We start from the raw sequence: 22076 nt of genomic DNA, 5'->3' as shown, positions 1-22076 counted from the left end.
TTAGGGGGAAAAAACAGGCTCTGTCCATTTCGTTAACAAACTGATAGGCAAATGGACAAAAGGGGGAACACGGCCCAGCCGCTGCTCCACTGCTCCAGGCTGTGTGCATTGTGTCGGGGACCCTTGTAAATGATAAGACCCATCATTTAAACGCAAGGGCCACCATTAAAAGTCACTTTTAGGGGGAAAACGCAGCCTCTGTCCATCTGGTTAACAAACTGATAGGCAAATGGACAAAAGTGTGATTAAAGCATATGCAGGACCCCAGCGAGCTCCAGACTATGTGCATTGTGTCGGGGACCCTTGTGAATGATAAGACCCATCATTTAAATGCAAAAACCACCATTAAAAGTCACTTTTAGGGGGAAAAAACAGGCTCTGTCCATTTCGTTAACAAACTGATAGGCAAATGGACAAAAGGGGGAACACGGCCCAGCCGCTGCTCCACTGCTCCAGGCTGTGTGCATTGTGTCGGGGACCCTTGTGAATGATAAGACCCATCATTTAAACGCAAGGGCCACCATTAAAAGTCACTTTTAGGGGGAAAACGCAGCCTCTGTCCATCATCTGGTTAACAAACTGATAGGCAAATGGACAAAAGGGGGAACACGACCCAGCCGCTGCTCCACTGCTCCAGGCTGTGTGCATTGTGTCAGGGGGCCAGGTCAAACCCCTCCATGCACACCGCCAGAACCAGAACCTCACGCCCCTGGTGACCTTAAAGGTGTTTGTCTTTGTTTGTTTTTGTATTCCACATAGACAGGCTGGGGTTCAGCACCTGCCCGATCCTGGGTAAACATTGATTAAGTGTTTTTAAATGTGTGGAACAGTGTTTTGTCACTTTCAAAACTCTCCTGTCATTGACCGGAGAATTTGGGTCGATGTTGTATTCAATCTGGCCATTAATATTCCAGTGAGACGAAGTACGTACATTGACCGGAGTGATCCCATGTTAATTTTGTCCAAAACCGGAACATTCCCTACCCCTAATCCTAACCCTCACACCAGATACTGACTGGTTTTCGGACCCCCCCAGACCCCCCCAATAAAGCAAAAATGGCCTTTTATTGTGGCCAGCCTAAGGCACACCTGTGCAATAATCATGCTATCTAATCAGCATCTTGATATGCCACACCTGTGAGGTGGGATGGATTATCTTGGCAAAGGAGAAGTGCTCATTTTCATAATTTTTTTCAGATTTGTGAACAATATTTGAGAGAAATGGTTATATTGTGTATGTAGAAAATGTTTTAGATCTTTGAGTTCATCTCATGAAAAATGGGAGCAAAAACAAAAGTGTTGCGTTTATATTTTTGTTCAGTGTAGTTTCAGTAACATACTGTTTTTCCTATATGTAAGTTTGTTTCTCCAAACTTGTCAATTTCCCGTTCAGTTTCCAATATCGATAGCTTGAGGTTTGTGTATTGATGATTGTAGTCAGTATTTAGTATGCCACTTAGTAATGAGGAGGCTGTGGCTCAGTGGTTAGTGTGCTGGACTTCAAATCAGGGGATAGCCAGTTTGAGTCCCACTGCAGTCAGCTTGTCGTTGTGTCCCTGGGCAAGACACTTCACCCCAAATTGCTCCTGTGGGGATTGTCTACAGTACTGAATAAGTCGCTTTGGATAAAAGCGTCTAACAAATGACATGTAATGACTGTTCAAATAGTCTTCTAATGAGCTGACAAATGTTTGTTTTTGGAGAAGGTATCTGGTTTTGGAAGGGGTATTTTTAGTTTCGAGTACTTTAGAGCACTTTGCAAGAAATGTATATTGTTATGGTAGAATGTGTTATTATGGTGACCGGAGTTTCAGTTATGAAAACACATTTGTCTCATTAGAGGACAATTTGTTCTGTTTCGATCGACTTATTCTTTTTTGTGACCAGTATTTTCAGTTTTGGTCATGTAAGTGCATTTTGCAAAAGATATTCAGAGTTATGGCAAGTGTGTTTCTGTTTAGATGGCTATGTTCTTGTTTTGAAGAAACTAATTTTGATTCTAAATAGTGGGTTTTGCAATTGAGAAAAACTGTAATGATTCCCCTCATGGGGACCTTCAATTTGTCCCCATAAAGGAGGCGAGTCCCCACACGTGACTGTGTAAACAGATTTAAGTCCCCACAAGTATAGTAATTAGGGCCGGGACTTTAACGCGTTAATTAAGATTAATTAATTACACAAAAATTAACGCGTTCAAAAAATTAACACATTTTAATCGCACTTATTTTTGCACCGTGGAACGTTTCTCACTGGATGAGTTTCAGGGGTACCGATTATACTGGAGCACCAACTAACGTTCATGACTTCAAACAACAACAAACCACAGTGAACAATAGTCAAACGTGAACGAAGAAGCTGATGAGACCGCTTTGGTTGGCCCCGTGGATGGGATATTTTGTTTTAAAAAACGGACGGATGGAAGCATCGATAAGAGCACGGTTGTTTGCAAATTATGCAAAAAGGAATTTGCATATCACCGCAGCACATTAAGCCTCAAGTATCACCTCAATGCAAAACATATAGCAGCTAGCATGGAAGCTAGCGTGGACGTTAGCCCGACTCGGAGTACAAGGACCCACACCCAATTCGCGTTGATCAAACAGTGGCCTATGCAACAGAGAGATTTTATTTTTCATCAGGATATTGGAAGAATAGGAGGGATTGAGGTCAATCACTGGCACTTTTTTATTTTATTTTAAATGGTACACTTTATGTTGAACTATTTATTACGTTGTTGGTGCAACTGGCACTTTATGTTGAACTGTTTATTGTTTTGGCCAAGATTATTGAGAGAGTTGGACTGAAATTGATTAGATTTTTTAAATCAACTGTTGGTAAATCAACAAAGTCTGTTATGGCCTCTGAAGCAACAGAGAGATGTTTTCTAATAGTCAGGGTTTCCAATGTTCTGAATGTACTTGAAAGTATTGTGTTTTACTTAAAAAATAAAGTGTTATAGTTTACAGAAGATCTACCTACCTATAGGCTACCTGAATCTCTGAAATGTACTATATTCCTAAATATGCTATTGCTACACTTTATGGCAAAAATTGCACTTTTCTGTTGGTCTTTAAGTACCACCTTGAAAAAAATAAACAATGTTTTGCTGCTTAAGCTTATGTATTCAGTCATTATTCAATGGTATACTAAAATCCATGTGAAAAAAAAATTGCTTCTCACTGTTCTCAGGTCAAATATTTATATGTGATTAAAAATGCGATTAATTGCGATTAATTAATTACAAAGCCTGTAATTAATTAGATTAATTTTTTTAATCGAGTCCCGGCCCTAATAGTAATGCTAGGCCACACACACACACACACACACACACACACACACACACACACACACACACGCACACGCACACGCACACGCACACGCACACACACACACACACACACACACACACACACACACACACACACACACACACACACACACACACACACACACACACACACAAACACACAAAAACCCAAAGCCTTGCACAATATAAATGAATGGATGAACCCTTGACCCTCTTACCGACACATTAAGCCAGTGTGATAATCCCTTAGTTTTCTTTCAATTTATATGCAAACAGAACAGATTGGCATAAAAATATAAATTTTCTCAAGTTTATAGTTTATTGACTGTTATAAACTAATTCTCATATAACAAAATGGGCCAAAGTACAGTCACATAAACCCGGTTAATAGTCTTATCAAGATCACATCAACGGAAAATACAATTACTCTCAGTTTTTTGTTAACGAAAAAAGCATGCTATACATTGTATTGAAGAAAAATCCTGTTGCAGTTCGACAACACTAAGTTAATTGTGTTGTAGAAAAACACTTTGAAAATATTTCTTTACAAATTGTTAGCGGTGCTTATTCAAATTTAAACATGTGAACATTGTCCCTTTTACTACACCAGGGCGTGTTGTTCAACAAGTGTTTTACCCTGCATGTCTCTCTCCCTTGTTAAGAAGCAGAACCCTTATCCTCAGCCTTATCTCAAATAGGATTACACGTGTGCGTGTGTGTGTGTGTGTGTGTGTGTGTGTGTGTGTGTGTGTGTGTGTGTGTGTGTGTGTGTGTGTGTGTGTGTGTGTGTGTGTTGGTCAATTTGGTATACCCTACCATTTTACCTGACTACCCACCAGCATTACGCAAACCTTGGTGGTATACATGGACTATGCCGAAGTCCGCTTAAAACTTAGAGTGTATCCATGTTTTTTAGTGTCTAACTAACATAAATCCTCATTTCTGACAAAGTCCTTTTGTACCCTATGCTGATATCCGCTTAAAACTTAAGAGTGTATCCATGTTTGTTAGTGACTAACTAACTTAAATCCTCATTTTCTGAAAAGTCAGTTTATACCACTAAACTTGTTTTTTGAGTGTATCTCAGTGTATAGAACAGCGCCGCTCAGGTGGTTTTTCGATTGCAGGTCCGTACACATTTTTGCAGTTCCATACACTGTGTAATTTCCTGTGTGGGCGGTCCTTAAAAAAACGTGGTCACGTCACGTGCATACTTGCAGCTGCGTTCACTCAGCTCATGGAAAGACAGAAGACTACGGAGCTAGCTACAATAGCCTACTCAATTAAACACAAACAGGTAAGCTTGCATACTTGTCGATATTGCTTATTTTACATGATTAATGCTGCGTTCACACCGGACACGATGCGAATATTCGCTTCGCTCTAATCGCTCGAGTTTCACCGCGGCTGTCAGCTGTGTCGGGAGCTACTACAACTACAACAAAATTAACATATTTTACCGTGATTAAATTGTAATTGACGTTTCTAAATGATGCCGAAGTAACAACATACTGATACCGGTTAGTAAAAACCATGAATTAATGCTTGACAAGTCTGCAGACAAGACGGCAGGCGAAAAACCTTTTAAAATGCGTGTTGTCTAAATGGAGATCGGCTAAGCTAACGTTGTATATGCTCCGACCGTCCACACTCACAACAACGGCCTACAGACATAAATAAACCAGCGACTGTATTCGCCATGACACAGACAGTCTGTGGTTTGTACTTGTTTAACTTTTGTCTAGTTTCTGAACAGATATAAGGAGCTTTGAGCTCTGAGGGCTAACAGCTAACGGCTGATGTAATCGTGCAGCATGTGTAAATGCTAGCTAAGAGTAATGCTAAAGAAATAATGTCGGCAGCTGTTTGTTTTTTGATTGAAGATTAATTAATGTAGAAAGCAGCCTGGTTTGGGGAAAAAACAAGGCAAGATTAGACTCCTGTCTTTTTTAGTAATGCATGAATTTCAATCACCAGAGCTGAGGACGGAAGGTATGAACTGTAGTCCCGGTAGTTTATAAGGAGCCTCCGGTTTATTTAACCGGAGCCTCCCGGTAATCTTAGGTGATGTGAATGAAGAATGGACTGTCCCAGTAATTGATTGGAACGTTTTACTTAAATGGAGGTATGAACTGTTTAGGAGCCTCCGGTTTATTTATGCGATGTAAACATTGTATTTAACTGGAGCTGAGGGCAGGACGTATGAACCCTTACTCTTTTTCACAACTATAATAAACCATCAAAGTCAAGATGCAAAGGCGGAGACGCATCAATCCAAAGGATGATGCCACATTTTATATTGACACTGGAGGGGACAAAGCAGGACTTGACGTCCAATACATCAATGCCATCAAAGGTGAGTTGATCCGGAGTAAAGCGTTTGTTAACAGTAACTGTGCAGAGTCACTGTGGCACAGACTGGACCCCTGGTGAACAGCTGTTAGACACACTTACACAATTACACAATTAAAATTAATGCTTTTATATATTTCTATTAGATGTGACTCCTTGGCATTTCTGTTATTATCACTGCTGCTTTAGTTGTTCTGACTGCTAAAATCATCTGTTATTCCTAATTTTGAAGCAGACATTCCGTGGGTTCGGGGGACTGATGAGTTTGCATCCCTGCTTCTGACTGTTTAACCATGATTTAACTTAAAGTATAAACATAAAATATGTGACTTTAGTGTGCTATTTTGCTCACTTATTTGTTATTTGTGTTCCTTGTAGGTCGCGGCATCTTCACCTCTATACCATTTCAAAAAGGAGACTTTTTGATAGAATATAGAGGTGAACTCATAAGCAAACAAGAATGTGAGAGGAGGCTGAAACTTTATCCTGTCAGGCTCAAGGTGTTCATGTTCGATTTCCATTTTGATGGAAAACTGTGGTGGTGCGTATTATGTCAATGATAAGTCTGCGCAGAATGAATGAAGTTGGATTTATTTTCACAGCTTAGCTAGCTGTTTTCACAGAGTATTTTAATTAACTCTTTTGCAATGAAGTTTTACTTGTGTTTTCGTAGCGTCAATGCAGCAAAAGAGGATGAGTCTCTTGGAAGACTTGTAAATGACGATCACAGAAACCCGACTGCAAAGATGAGACAACTATCCGTGCAAGGGAAGCCCCATCTTTGTTTGTTCGCTGACCAAGACATAAGTCCAGGAGAGGAGATCACCTATAATTACGGTGATTCAGACTGGCCGTGGAGATGCAAGGTGGTCAACATTTTATTTTGTGTACTCAATATCTTTTCTTAAGGAAATGCTCTAACCATCACACCACATACGTAAATGCTACATATTGTCCAATGCATTAGTTTTGATTATGATTATTCCGAGTCACGATTATTTCAGTATAAATATTATGAATATAATCTTTTTTGTTACTTCTGATATAGTGAAACATAACTACAGGTTGTTTATTGAAATGTATATCTGAATAACTTTAATTTCATGTTACTACAAGCTATGAATGGTTTAGAATCTTTAGGTACATGGGAAAGCACCATCCAATAATAATGTTGTTTTTTTTTGCATCTTGCAGGGTCTTGATGAAGTGATGCCTCTGGAAACCTGTGGGGCCACACAGGCCACATCTCCAAATGAGAACATTGGAGAGGTATTTTTACATTTAACATAGATTTAATATCTCAAATTGATGTTTTGTGGCTTACAAAAGGATCCAGTAAGGTTTTAAACTGTTGTCAGGTGGTGTTGATAGTGGCATTCATCTGAGTTTAACTCATACTTGCACTGCCTGCATGTGATCTGTATGTTTTACGTTAAGTTTTACGTGTATGTTAAGTTGTTCAGTAACATGTGGTGAAAAGCGACCCACTAAGTAATGATTCATGTCATCTATGACAAGATATAATGTAAACTAAATGTAGTATATCCTGAATTCCTTAGTGAAAAGTAGGTTTAAGGATTATACTTTTCATAACCTAAGACCTGTAATCATTTGGCCTGTCGAGTGAAAGAAGAACTGGATTGGATTTCAGAAACACAACCATAAATGCTTTCATGTAATGTTTTTTTGTGTGTGTGTTTGCATCTTGCAGGGTCTTGATGAAGTGATGCCTCTGGAAACCTGTGGGGCCACACAGGCCACATCTCCAAATGAGAACATTGAAGAGGTATTTTTACATTTAACATAGATGTAATATCTCAAATTGATGTTTTGTGGCTTACAAAAGGATCCAGTAAGGTTTTAAACTAAGTTTTCCTTTCCTTCTTTCTGTCATCAGTAGGACCATTCTTTTATTCATTTCCAAATATTCTCTGCTTGTACATTTTTGACTGTTTATTGATCCTTCTCGTTGTGCTTTATCTGCTACAGATGGTGAAGAACAGCGACTGCACTGAGAGCTACACGAAGACGACAGGTCCAGTGCTTTCTCCCCTCAGGAGAGCTGAAAAGGTACATTACATTTAAATACTACTTGATTTGATCTATTTACATACCAACATGTTTCTTTGGGCTGTGTGTGTGTATGCAGTAGTCTGTATATCATATGGTTTATAGAGACAATGGTATGTGAGGATATTGTCTTCAAATGCTTTTCAAAATGTAAGTCAGTATCTTGAGTGTATGTGTATCAATCTGAGAACAACAGGGACATGGTTTAGGAGGTCCTGGCTGTTTAAGGGGCCATGTCGTCAGGTGACGTTGATAGTGGCATTCATCTGAGTTTAACTCATACTTGCACTGCCTGCATGTGATCTGTATGTTAGTTTTACATGTATGTTAAGTTGTTCAGTAACATGTGGTGAAAAGCGACCCACTAAGTAATGATTAATGTCATCTATGACAAGATATAATGTATACTAAATCTAGTATATCCTGAATTCCTTAGTGAAAAATAGGTTTAAGGATTATACTTTCCATAACCTAAGACCTGTAATCATTTGGCCTGTTGAGTGAATGCAGAACTGCATTGGATTTCAGAAACACAACCTAGATGCTTTCATGTAATGTCTTGAGACTTGTAAAAGCAAATGTAATTAAACATTGATCTTTAATATTAAAGGATTTGCTAGTAGATATCAACATGTCAATGTGAAATTGTTGCTGCTCAAAAACAAAATTGTTACATTTTTCCAAAAGCATTGCTTGAGGATCGCAACTGTATCCTCATTGGACAGCTGTGCTTCCTGTGTGGGACCTGTGTCCTCCTTCAAGTGGCTTGGATATGAATACAGAGGTGAGATAGTCATGTATGAATTTGCAGTAGTTTGGTATACTTTTTAGAATGATATAACTTATATATATATATATCAACTGTATTAGTGTAATGATGCGTAAAAAGAGGTCATTATTGAATTATAATAGTTGTAGACTCCAGTATATTGTTTAGATTACTTACAAATCTTTTATTTTTCTTCCTTATCTTTTATGGTTTAATGCTGAAGATCATTTTGACCCCACTTTTGTATTTCATTGTGCAAACAAAACTGTTTCAATAGACCCGTACTATGTACAATAATGTACAAAAAATATGTTGCAGAGTGTTCACAAGTCTGGCATAAATCCTGCTTCAGAAAAATTCAAGATGATAGCCTCCATTATCTACCTAAGGTGAGTATGAGCTTAAGGTTTTGTTGAACTTTTAGCTGTCTATAACTATACGTCAAAACCAAATGTCATTATTCATTTTTTTTCATTTCCAACAGCCTTCTGAAAACAGTTTCAGAGATGAACTGCAGTCAAACCAATCAGATTCAGAAAAGGTTCAAATATCAGATGAGTGCATGTCTGATAAGGAATACATACCTGACTCACAAGGGGATGATGATGATTATTCAGATGCAATGCCTAGTCAGTCAAAAGCTGGACAGATTCAATTTGAAACACTAACTGATGCCGGAAAAAATTATCCATCGGACACAAGCCTCCCAGTATTGGCCAGTACATCAAAGGATTGGCCCCCTCTTGATATGGCTATCGATGCTACAAAATCTGGTCCACCGATTTCCAACAAAGACTCGTACAAGAAAAAGCCAAAGGCTAAAGCTGAGCTTCCCAAACAACATCTGACAATGAGCACAAAAAATTACTGTTTTATTTGTGGAAAACCACAAAGCAAAATTTCCCGCCATTTGAGAATTCACAAAACACATGGTGAAATGATACATGCATTTTCCCTTCCCGAACACTCGAAAGAGCGAAAGATATTAATAGAAAAAATGAGGAATAAAGGACATTTTAAAACAACACTGAAGTTTTAAAGAGTGGAACAGGGACACTAAAAGTAAAGAGAAGACCAAAGGCTGAAGCACCGGCAGGAAAATTCATACACTGCATGCGCTGTCAAGGATTGTACATCCGCAAAGACCTTTGGAGACATGTCCGCAGATGCCCCTGTAAGCCAAAAAACGAAGAAGAAGAAGAAGAAGAAGAAGAAGAAAAAACTGGAAGAACCAAAGTACTGGGTTGGGCCTCAGCTCAAGAGTCAGTATTTTGTCAGCAGATCTCAAGTGGAGTGTGGAAGCTACTCAATGCGATGAGACAGGATGAGGTTGCCTAAGTTGTCCGAAATGACCATTCTATTATTCAGTTTGCCCAGTCACTCTACAACAAACACGGTCAAGACACTACTAAGTATGAATACATACGTCAGAAGCTACGTGAAGTTGGACGTTTGTTGCTTTGTCTGCGAACAGAATTCTCGGTTTATAACCTTGAGGAGGCTGTTAAACCTGCTAACTTCCAAAGAGTGGTGCAAGCGGTGAAGAAAGTGTCAGGATTTGATGATAAACACCACACATATTCAACACCAAGCCTGGCGTTGAAACTTGGACATACGCTACTCAAAATAAGTGACATTGTTCATTGTCGGGCCCTTATGGCAGAAGATGATGAACTGATCAAATCGACTAAAATGTTCCAGAAACTCTACACCTCCAAGTGGTCTGAGTTTGTGTCTCACAGTGCTCTGATCACTCTGAGCGATGCAAAATACAACAAACCATCAACATTACCCTTCACCGAAGATGTTCAGATCCTTCATCGGCACCTTGAAAAATCTGCAGAAAGTGCCATTTGCAACTTAAAAGAGGAGGCGACGCCTCAGAACTATGCTGAACTTGCAAAAGTTGCACTTGCACAAATCATAGTGTTTAATCGAAGACGTACTGGGGAGGTTTCAAAAATGCGCCACAATTTTTTTTATGAAAGAGACAACGCAGAACTGCATCAAGATGTTGCCAAGGGGTTGTCAAAAACTGAACAGAGGCTCTGCAACTATTTCAGCCGAGTTGAAATCCCGGGAAAGAGCGGCAGAAATGTTGCAGTTCTGCTCTCACCAAGCATGTTGGATGCCCTGTCCCCTCTTGTGAGTAAAAGAACTGAATGTGATGTTTATTCACCAATGTGTTCCTGTTTGCAAGACCCAAATGTATGAGCTACTACCGAGGACAGGACTGCTTGCGTCTTCATTCAAGCAAGTGTGGTGCAAAGCACCCTGAACACCTCAGGTCGACACACCTTAGAAAACATGTCGCAACACTCTCCCAGGTGCTTAATTTAAAAAACAATGAACTGGACCAGGTAGCTGATTTCCTTGGTCATGATATCCGGGTACACCGGGATTTCTACAGATTACCAGTTCCAACCACACAACTGGCGAAGATTTCCAAACTGCTGTTAACTATGGAGAAAGGACAGCTTTCCAGCATTCAGGGGAAATCACTGGACGAGATTGATATTGAGGTTTGTACAGAATTTCTTTTTTAAACAAAAATATACTTGCACTCATCCTTACCAGCCTGGAATGGTCTAGGAAAACGTTGAGTTCACAAACAACATTAACCAATCAAATGAAATGCATTGTGAGTGAGGTTGACTTTGGCTTTTGATTCTTAAAGTGTGCACTTACATCTAATAAGCTTCTTGAGTTTGCATTGTTTAAACTATTACAGAATTGTATATATCTAAAGCTAAAATAATTCAGGTATGTTTTATTTATGTGTGTCTAGATATTAATGCACGTTTTGCTTGTACTTTTTCCTAGATGAAATTTCATTCAGTGATGCTGAAGACGAAAACAGTGACTCTGATGACGATGATGATGAGGCAGCAGCACCAGCAACAGAGTGTGGAACTAGCCAACCTGTGACTGCTGCATCCACAACTGTTATCACAGAGCAAGACATTGACCATTTGGGTAGGTTGCCTCACTTACCTGACTTATAGTTGTGTCTGACAGAATAGAGAATACTAATTTGTGAAACATTTGTGTGTTAAGCAGAAACTGTGTCATCCACAGTGAGTGAGACTGCTCCTCCCTATGAAGGTAAGGCCAGTTTCGTTGTTGAACTCGGAAAAGGCATTGAAATAAGCTTATAAATAAGATACAAAACAGTGTTAAGACCTAGCTGAGACAGTTTTGATTTTCAAAAATTGATTGATTAGTTTCCTTTTTGGGAGTGGTCAATTATTACTAGAATGCATTCCAGCCTAGGACTTTTTAAATATCTAACCCATCATTCTACCCCTGCTGTCCAAAAAGATGATATGTAGATATGACCCTCAATATTTGACCCTCAATTAATTAAAAAACGGGTAGCAGTTTGGAACAGTAACCTTTTTTCTGATATAAAAAATACAGCACATGTCCAAGACCTTTTTATAAAGATTTCTCAATAGTCACTTTACTTATTGGATTGCTGTCCTAAAGTTAAGGCTAGGAGGCAGGCAGGAAGAGGATGTATGTGCTACTCGTATCCAATTTTCAGATAAAAAGCAGATTACAGTTATTTCCAACTAAAATATGACTGCCTAGTACATTTCACATTTTGATTCTACTGATTTTTTTTTAACTTGTATATCTTTCAGGAAAGGATCATGAAAATGCCAGAAGAACAATAAAAAAACTGTGGGCCAAGGATGAGGTTGCCGCAGTAATGGGGCATTTTAAGTGTCATATTGCCAAAGAAAATCTGGCAACCAAATCCGAGTGCCAGCACTGCAAGCTGGTTGAAGGCAAAGTGCTTGATGGACAAACAGTACAAAATGTTAGAGACTTTGTTCGCAATCGCGGAATTGCTCGAAAGAGGCAGTCACAGTCACAGTGAAACCATCAGTTTTGTTTTGTATTATGTTGTGGTTATCCTGATAACTTAACATTTTATACTGCACCTATGTTCAACAGACGGGTTGAGATTATGCTGTTAACGTTAGCTGTTTGCATCAGCTGTATAGTGCATCCGTAGCCTTTAGTGTTATTAATGTTTTGTAAATAAAATAGATTCATGGGGTCGGTTTGCTCAACTTGTTTACTGAAGCCAGCATGTTTTGTTTAGCACGTTATATAACGTGAATGGTCAGTTGAGCATTAAGAATATTGTGCAGTATCACTCAGATATAGCACAATGCATTGTTCCAGATGAATTCTACCTGTTCATTATAATTGGGTAATGTTTCCTAGTGTTGTCATGGAGATAATATAGAAAAGTCGTTAAACTTCAGTTAACCTCCCAAACATGTATCAATCCCCTGTGGTATTTATGTCTTTCTATACACATTTGTGTTCTAATACTTTTGTTTTAAAACCATCTTCAAAGACGCCCAGTTACTCTAGATTTAGTTGTGTTTTTTTATGAACCTTAAATGTATAATTCTGCCTCAGGGTACCTCTTAAGTTTAACCAAACGTTTTTGACATATGAAGAATAAAACAAGTGAAAAATAAACTGTTGACTGGTGTATACTTAACCCTCTATGGTACGCACTATGATGCCATTTGGGGAAAAAAAATGTGAAGTGTTTTTTTGTCATAGAATAGACCAAATAAACATAATCTAAAGAATTTTTCAAGAAATAATTATTTGGGGGTACTTTTTGGGCTGCGTTGCTTTGAGGCAGCACTGTACCGTAATGGTAAGTAATGGTAAAAGAGTTATTGTTTCAAATTTGAACAACATTTATTTAAAAACACATGGGAAATACTAAATAACCTCAATAGGTGAAATTGCATGCCAATTAAAATATAAAAATTGTTATTTTTAATAATTCAACAAGATTACATGTCTGAATGTTGCCTGCAGGCAACATTGTACCATTGTGAAACAACCTTTAGGAATAAATACGCGAAGAGTCTGGGCATCTTTCATCAAACTTTATTTTGCCATTTAACACAATAAGCTCACTGCTTGTGGAAGTTCATGAAGCAATTATTGTCAGCAGTGAAGCACAGGTACGTGACACACTTTGGACACTACACTTTCACTATACCCTTACAGCCAAGGTATTTGCACCGGCCCTTTTTCTCCACCCACACAGGCCAATGGTCAGTGTGGTCTTGATGCACATGTGTTGATGGCACTGATGAGGCAGAATCTATAGGTTACTTACGTAACCCCAGTTCTCAGAGTAACATGAAGTGAGATGTCTCACTATGGGATGCGCCTCAACGCATATGCACCAGAAGCATCAATCTCATTACGCCAATCCTGATTGGCTGGTGATCTTGACGCCAACGTCAGGGAATCCACCAACCCTATAAGTAGCTTGCGCCACGACGCAGGCGTCATTCAAAATAAGCACCTCTTCTCGCTTCGCCTCAGCAAGAAGGGCCGTCAGGTGAGACATCTCACTTCATGTTACTCTGAGAACTGGGGTTACGTAAGTAACCTATAGTTCTCATTCATAACACTCCGTTCGATGTCTCACTATGGGATATTGAGACTCCCGCATTGCCAGACATGCTTATCTCGAAAATCACCAACACAAAAACAGAACTTAACAGGTAGAATCCTGTCCCAATACGGGGCCCAGCACTGCGCGGGCCACACTTGGAGCAGAAACATCTAGCCTGTAAAAGCGGACAAAAGTGAGCGGCGAGGACCAGCTCGCTGCTGCACAAATGTCTTGAATGGAAACACCCTTGAACAAAGCCCAGGATGTAGCCAATCCACGAGTAGAATGAGCGCGCAGGCCCGTTGGTGCCTGCAAACCCTGACTCGTATAAGCCAGAGCAATCGTCTCCACAATCCAGTGGGAGAGCCGTTGCCTGGTAACGGGCTTGCCCTTATGAGGGTTAGCCCAAGATACAAAGAGTTGGTCATTGCACCGAAACTCTTTCGACCTGTCCATATAAGTGCGCAAAGCACGAACCGGGCAAAGCAAATTCGGCCGCTGTTCCCCAGAGGAACCTAGCGGTGAAGGAAAGGCCTCAAGGTCAATGGGAGTGCATGAGCCAACCACCTTAGGCACAAAGGCCGGGTTGGGCTTCAGCAATACTCTCGTTTGCCCCGGGGCAAACTGAGTACACGAAGGATGCACAGAGAGCGCGTGAATATCACTGACTCGTTTGGCAGATGCCAGAGCCAGTAACAACACTGTCTTCAGTGACAGGTGCTTCATGTCAGCGTCTTCCAGGGGTTCAAATGGAGCTCGAGCGAGCCCATCTAAAACCACTGTCAAGTCCCACAGGGGCACCAATGACCTGGAAACGGGGAGGAGCCGGCGAGCCCCTTTCATAAAACGGCAGACCAAGGGATGTTGGCTAGCCGTCTTTCCCCCAAAGCCCACATGGCATGCGGCAATAGCAGCCAGGTACACTTTGATCGTGGAGAAAGCTCTGTGTTTATCAATCAGATCCTGTAGAAATGATAGAATCACACCGACAGGGCATTGAAAAGAGATGCGTTTCCTTTGAAGACACCACTCCTCAAACACCCTCCACTTACAGTCATAGAGAGACCTGGTGGAGGAAGCCCTTGCACTCTGAATAGTGTTTATCACTTCCTGAGGGAGCCCCACTGTACTCAGGTTATACCACTCACGGGCCAGGCCCATAGCGCCAGGTGCTCTGGGTGTGGGTGAAAAATCATCCCCCCCGCCTGAGATAGTATGTCCCTGTGTAGCGGGAGCTGCCACGGCTGTCCGCACAGCAGCTGATATATCTCCGCCAGCCAGTACATTGCAGGCCAGTGTGGAGCTATCAGGATCAGTGTGTGGCGTTGTTCTCTCACTCTGGCCAGAGTTGGAGGTATTAGAGCCAGGGGTGGGAACGCGTACAGAAGGGCCGGGGGCCAAACGTGCGCGAGCGCGTCCACGCCTAACGGTGCATTTAGATCGCGCATTGAAAAGAACAGCTGACATTGAGCATTTTCTTTTGATGCGAACAGATCTACCGCGGCCCGGCCGTAACGCACCCACAGCTGACTCACAATCGTTGGATGTAGAGTCCAGTCTGCGTATAATGGTGCACCTCTGGACAGCAGATCTGCCCCGAGGTTCATCACTCCCGGTACGTGTGTCGCTCTCAGAGAGAGGAGACGTCCGCAGCTCCATAAGATCAGTTTGCGTGCCAGCATGTGTAACTGTAGAGAACGCAACCCCCCTTGGCGGTTTATATACGATATCGTGGTCGTGTTGTCTGTCCTCACGAGGACATTATGTCCCCTGAGAAAAGGTAGAAAGCGTCTTAGGGTGAGAAACACCGCTAAGAGCTCCAGATAATTTATGTGTGACCGTTGGAGGTCTCTGCTCCAGAGACCCCTCACAGGTCGACCTTCGTATATGCCCCCCCAGCCCGTCAGACATGCGTCCGTGGTGACCACCTTCCGCGATAAGACAGCACCCATAGGCACGCCTCGCACCAGGAAAGTCGGGTGCAGCCAGTGGCGTAGCGCCGTTACGCAGTGCACAGTGACCATCACTCTCCGCGCGCCATGACGCGCGGGGTTTAGTCTGAGGGCAGCTACCCAGCGCTGAAATTCCCTCATGTGTAAGCGGCCCAGACGTACTACTAGGATGGCTGACGCCATGAGCCCCAGTAACCGCAGACACGATCTGAAGAGAACATATTTGCGTGGCTGGAAACGAGCGAGGCAAGCCCTGAAGGCTCTCACTCTCTCCGCTGACAGGCGGGCTGTGAAGGGCACCGAGCTCAGGCGTAAGCCCAGGAAGAGCACCGAGTGGGCTGGGGACAACATGCTCTTTTCTGTGTTTATTACAAAACCCAGGTCGAGCAGGTGTTTCATGAGGATATTCGTCTGCATAATAGCCTCCTGCTCCGACTGTGCCAGAAGGAGCCAGTCGTCTAAATAGGTTGCCAGGCGAATCCCCTGTTGTCTTAACGGGGCTATCGCTGCCTCCGTACATCGCACAAACACCCGTGGGCTGAGAGACAGACCGAAGGGAAGCACTCTGTACTCGTAACAGACACCCTGAAAGGATATTTCCTGTGTGGATAATATACTGGGATGTGAAAATACGCGTCTTTCAGGTCGATTGATGTGAACCAATCGTCCTGACGCACGAGACGCAGTAGGGATGTGTGAGTGAGCATCCGGAATTTGTATTTTCTGAGATACCCGTTCAGAGCCCTTAAATCTAGGATGGGGCGAATTCCATTCCCTCCCCGTTTGGGAACGAGGAAATATTTGGAATAGAAGCCGCTCTGACTCCGTTTGGAGGGTACGATGGATATGGCTTTCTTTTCTAGTAGCGAGAGAATCTCCTGCTCTAGAATGTGAGCCGACGCTCCCCGGGCATGTGATTAAACAATGCCCGAGAAGCGAGGGGGGGTGACAGCGAATTGGAGTCTGTAGCCCCGTGATATCGTCTTGAAAACCCAAGCAGAGCATGTGAGCATTTTCCACCTTTCGCTCCTCAGAGCGAGCGGGGATGTCACCATATCTCTGTTGTCTGCACCCTGTGACCGCATTGGTTGTGTTATGGCGCCCTCTAGTGTCTGAACACGGTGGCGCTCTAGGGTGACAACCTCGGTTGACACTGCGCATGCGCGCGGTGATGGTGCGTTCACAGACCCGGCCACCGTCCGCATTCCGAGAGAGGCGTTCATAGCCACTCTCAGAAGCGGGGCAGTCGCCTGACTGTTTATTGACATTATTATTTGTCTTTTTAATATTTTCGACTGTGCCCTTGGCTTTAAGCCTGGAAGCAACAGTGGCAAACATTTTATTTTTAGACCCTTGTGTGTGTTTGTGTGACTTGAACGACTGGCAGGAACTGTTGTCAGTGTTGTGAAGTCTGCTTCCCTCATGGCGCGAACTGGAGGATGACGTGCAGTCATCACCCGAGGCGGCGGGAAGGCGGGAGCGTGGTTGTCCCCCGGAAACACATGGGTGCTGGATACGTGTGGAACACGATCCAGGGCTGAAAGAGAACAGGAAACCTCCAGCCCTTTCCCCGAGAGGGGGAGGGAAGGCTGTCAGGCTGCCCTCTTCTTCTTCCTCGCCTGGTGACTGAAAGTCTGGGTCGGCGGCGCCTGTGTGGCTGCTGCCGGGACCGGGGACTTTCTTGGCCAATTCGTCCGCGCCTCGCGTCTCGGTGGGAGACCGGGGGCGGGCTGTGGCTTCTGCCATCTCGGGACCTTGAACAGGGCCGAGTGCGGGGTAGCCTGGGAGAAGGTCCGTCGCAGGACCGTTGGGGGCGGCGGCTGGGCTTTCCGAGGGAGGCAAAGCTGGAGAGCTTCAACCTCCTTCTTCTTGGCCTCACACCGTTGTTGCAGGGAGGCAAGAGCGGAGCCGAATATGCCCTCAGGGACGATTGGCATGTCCAACACGTCCTCCTTTTCCCGGTCGGGGAGGTTTGTCAGATTCAGCCATCTGGCTCTCTCCTGCACCACCATCATCCCTAGCGATTTGCCTGTGGCCTGGACTGCACAGCGCTGTACGCGGAGGCAAATGTCTGTGATCGCCATGATCTTCTCCCACACGGCCGGTTCAGGCTTCACCGTCATGTCCGCACACAGCTCCGCTTGGTACGCGGTTAGCATGGAGGAGACATTCAGCGCCCTGACGGACAAAGCAGCCGCTTTGTAGGCCCGTTCAGTCATTGCGGACTGGAACCGGTCCGCCTTTGTCGGCAGTGTGGGGTTCCTGCTCGGGGCCGCCGACACCCGCGGTTGGAGGTGGGCTGCCACGAGCGGCTCCATAGGAGGCATGCGGAGTAACCCGAGCTTCTCCATGCCCTCACAGTCCAGAGAGGAGGCTCCCTGGATTGGGGCCTTGCTGCTGAAGGGGCGGTCTCTCCAGGAGACCGACACCTCGTCCAGCAGCTCTGGAAATACGGGGAGAAGTTGCCTGGTCAGCCTCGCGGCTTGGGGCAAGTTCTTTCCCTCGTATCTAGACCTGGAGGGCTCTCCGGCCGCTTCAGGCCAGGGGATGTCCAGCTTGGATGCAGCGCGTTGGCACACGGCCTGCAGGTCCATGCTGAGGCGGGGGAGCGGTGGCTCGCCTTCACCCGGGGAGGCGGACATGGCCCCAGGCTTGGCAGCCTGGGCAGACGAGACGAAGATGTCATCTTCGCCCTCGTCTGAGTCGGAAAGAAGAAACTCCGGGGCGTATTCTTCTTCCTCCTCCTCATAGTCCAGCTCCAGGACATCCTCCGCGGGTGAGACCATGGTGAGGTCCAGTTGGGAGCCCCAGCTTGACACAGCACGGGGCCCCCTTCCCGCGGCTGTCGCCGCCACCGAGTCCCAGCTTGACACAGCGCGGGACCCGGCACCCGTGGCGGTCGCCACCATGCCCTGCTCGCCGGCCGGCGAGTTTACAGGCATGAGGAGGTCTCGGACCGGCATGCTAGCTTGGCGCGCTAGCCGCCGGCGGCGGCTTTTGGCGGTAAAGCGGGAACAATGCCCGCACGCGCCGGGGGTGTCGATAGCCTCTTGGGCATGTTGCAGCCCGAGGCAAGACGAGCAGACCTGGTGTGAGTCAGTACTCGATATCTTTAGCCCACAGCCGCAGAGCCGAGCCTCCGACACTCCGTCTCCTCTGGTGTGAGGGAGGGAAGAGTCCATCCTAGCTAGCCTTCGTGCGGCGTAGAAGGGACAAACGAGCAACAGGCGTGTTACCGTTTGCGGGAAAAAATCCAAAACCTTACCGTTATCCGTTGGAAAAAAACGGCAGGGTAGATTCTGATATTAACTGGAGTGTTAATAAAGGGAATTCCCGTGCGAAGCAAAAGTAGCTGGCGAGCGTCCGTCGACCGAAGGTTAGCTTCGTAAATCAGTCTGTGGACCGTTAAGCTAGCTAGCTACTGATCTTTCTCGAGATGTGCTCCGAAGCGAGAAGAGGTGTTTGAATGACGCCTGCGTCGTGGCGCAAGCTACTTATAGGGTTGGTGGATTCCCTGACGTTGGCGTCAAGATCACCAGCCAATCAGGATTGGCGTAATGAGATTGATGCTTCTGGTGCATATGCGTTGAGGCGCATCCCATAGTGAGACATCGAACAGAGAGTTATGAATGAGAACTCTGCGCTTCTTCTCAGCCACGTCTCTGTCAACATTATGAGATGGTCTCCCCCTCTTCTTCAAAACGTTCCTCTCGTTGCAAAGGCAACTTGCAACTTCAGCTTTGAATTTAAGCAGGCTGTACACTTCTTTCTTGGGGATGCCAAAGTCCTTGCAGTCCCTGCGGTACAAGAGCCACGCATTCACTAGAGTGAAATCCATCATCTTGTGATACCACTTCCTTGACCTGATCTTTGTTCTGTAGAGAGCAATCAGCGAGTCTAGAAGATCCACTCCTCCCATACTCTTATTGTATGCATGCACGACACTCGGGCAGGTAACCTGCACTGTTTCTTTCTTCTTCTTATCCCATCTTTGCACAGAGATCGTTGGGTTGGCTTAGGGAAAAGGTTGAGAGGAGATGGAGATTGTCATGCCATTTCACTGCCCTGAGTTGGACTCCGTCATAGCTTGTGGCTTTCTCTTCAAAGGTTCCCCTGCCTTTCTTCTTCATTACTTTATCATCGGAGAAGCTGCACCCTGCCAGACGATTGTGCCTTAATGTTCCAACACAGTGGATTTTTCTCTTTTGGAGAATGGTCTGGAGATCCACACTGGTAAACCAGTTATCAAAGAACAGCTTGTGGGATTGGTTGCCTGGGATGATGCTCGCAAGTCGCAGAACAATGTTGCCACTAGCCCCAATATCTGGCATGCCATCCATTGGAAAGATTGGGCCTGTGTGTACTTGGAAGTTGTAGGCGATCCCGTTGCTGTCTGACAATACATATATTTTGTCTGTCGATCTGTATGTCTCTCTGTCTGTGTAGCTGTTTGTCTGTCTGTAAGCTGTCTTTCTGTCTGTCGATCTGTATGTCTCTCTGTCTGTGTAGCTGTTTGTCTGTCTGTAAGCTGTCTCTCTGTCTGTCGATCTGTATGTCTCTCTGTCTGTGTAGCTGTTTGTCTGTCTGTAAGCTGTCTCTCTGTCTGTCGATCTGTATGTCTCTCTGTATGTGTAGCTGTTTGTCTGTCTGTAAGCTGTCTCTCTGTCTGTCGATCTGTATGTCTCTCTGTCTGTGTAGCTGTCTGTAAGCTCTCTCTCTGTCTGTCGATCTGTATGTCTCTCTGTCTGTGTAGCTGTTTGTCTGTCTGTAAGCTGTCTTTCTGTCTGTCGATCTGTATGTGTAGCTGTTTGTCTGTCTGTAAGCTGTCTCTCTGTCTGTCGATCTGTATGTCTCTCTGTATGTGTAGCTGTTTGTCTGTCTGTAAGCTGTCTCTCTGTCTGTCGATCTGTATGTCTCTCTGTCTGTGTAGCTGTTTGTCTGTCTGTAAGCTGTCTTTCTGTCTGTCGATCTGTATGTGTAGCTGTTTGTCTGTCTGTAAGCTGTCTTTCTTTCTGTCGATCTGTATGTCTCTCTGTCTGTGTAGCTGTTTGTCTGTCTGTAAGCTGTCTTTCTGTCTGCCGATCTGTATGTGTAGCTGTTTGTCTGTCTGTCGATCTGTATGTGTAGCTGTTTGTCTGTCTGTAAGCTGTCTTTCTGTCTGTCTCTCTGTCTGTAGCTGTTTGTCTGTCTGTAAATTGTCTTTCTGTCGATCTGTATGTCTCTGCCTGTGTAGCTGTTTGACTTTAATGTGTTTAAACAAATGTATTGGTTTGAGAAGAGTTAATACTACTTTATTTTACAATTAAAATGACTGCTCCCATAATGCTGTGTCCTGTCAGGTTGTGTATGTAAGTACATTTGGAGGGTTGTGGGAGTGGCTTTATCGTCCCTTTAAAGACCCCATAATGATTTTTTGGTCCTTATAAGTCACACTTTTTTCAAAAGACAAATGTCTGTGTATACCACAATATAAGTAGGTGGTGTGTGTAACATTTCTAAAGGGTGTATCAGCTATCTAAAGTGAGCTGATTTTTTTTCTGATTTTTTAGAGTACTTTGACCCAACTCCCATAGCTGTAGGACCTCAGGAAAGGGTAGCCCATCTAAACCACCACCGGGCCGGTTTAGGGGAAAAGTCCAGCTATTACATAAAACCCTGTGTGTGTGTGTGTGTGTGTGTGTGTGTGTGTGTGTGTGTGTGTGTGTGTGTGTGTGTGTGTGTGTGTGTGTGTGTGTGTGTGTGTGTGTGTGTGTGTGTGTGTGTGTGTGTGTGTGTGAGCGTACTTACATTTTCAAGTGAAAGCTTCAGGTGGTGGAGCCTCTCCTCTTCTTTAGCCTCGACAATCAGACGGACAGACAGGCAGGCACAGGGTGAGTGTGTCTGTGTGTGTAAGCAGGACGAGAGACATTTGCTCCTTTTATCTTGCTACTATTGCACCCTCACATCCCATCCCCACCCCCCAGCCCCTAGCCAATGGGAACAGGGCTCACGGTCAGTACAAGTGTTGGTTGATTCACAAGGATATCCACGGAACACACGCACACACACATTTAGGTGTATACTTACAAAACATACATATACATGTACATAGCATTGAAATAACCAAGTTACACCAAGAAAAGATTAAGAATGTATGATTTTCGAAGAGAATCTATGAGATAAAAATTAGGGCCGGGA

The 22076-nt window shown here is 44.0% G+C and overlaps 2 protein-coding genes across 4 annotated transcripts in view; one reads left to right on the top strand and one right to left on the bottom strand.

The window, feature by feature from the left end:
• LOC307046831 (aromatic-L-amino-acid decarboxylase-like) overlaps positions 1-21780 on the bottom strand; it is a 47087-nt gene extending 25307 nt beyond the window's left edge. Inside the window, exon 1 of the mRNA XM_079693478.1 lies at positions 21687-21780. The gene's annotated coding sequence lies outside the window, so the exon portion shown is untranslated. The remainder of the gene's footprint in view (positions 1-21686) is intronic.
• LOC307046834 (uncharacterized protein) lies at positions 4506-13001 on the top strand. 3 transcript variants are annotated; one of them, XM_079693489.1, is made up of 10 exons: positions 4506-4604; positions 6038-6200; positions 6333-6525; positions 6854-6928; positions 7371-7445; positions 7649-7729; positions 8417-8513; positions 11322-11474; positions 11577-11603; positions 12146-13001. In XM_079693489.1, the coding sequence occupies exons 2-10, from the start codon at positions 6166-6168 to the stop codon at positions 12382-12384; spliced, it is 975 nt and encodes a 324-aa protein (XP_079549615.1). In that variant the 5' UTR covers positions 4506-4604; positions 6038-6165; the 3' UTR covers positions 12385-13001. The 3 variants fall into 3 exon arrangements, with proteins under 3 accessions (XP_079549615.1, XP_079549614.1, XP_079549613.1); XM_079693488.1 differs by having other exon boundaries at positions 11559-11603; XM_079693487.1 differs by having other exon boundaries at positions 11556-11603.
• Positions 21781-22076: the final 296 nt, after the last annotated feature.

Source organism: Notothenia rossii (assembly GCF_949606895.1).
Source record: "Notothenia rossii genome assembly, chromosome: 7".
NCBI classification, from domain to species: Eukaryota; Metazoa; Chordata; class Actinopteri; order Perciformes; family Nototheniidae; genus Notothenia; species Notothenia rossii.
The sequence above is the reverse complement of the archived record's forward strand: the minus strand, read 5'-3'. Positions and strand labels throughout refer to the sequence as shown.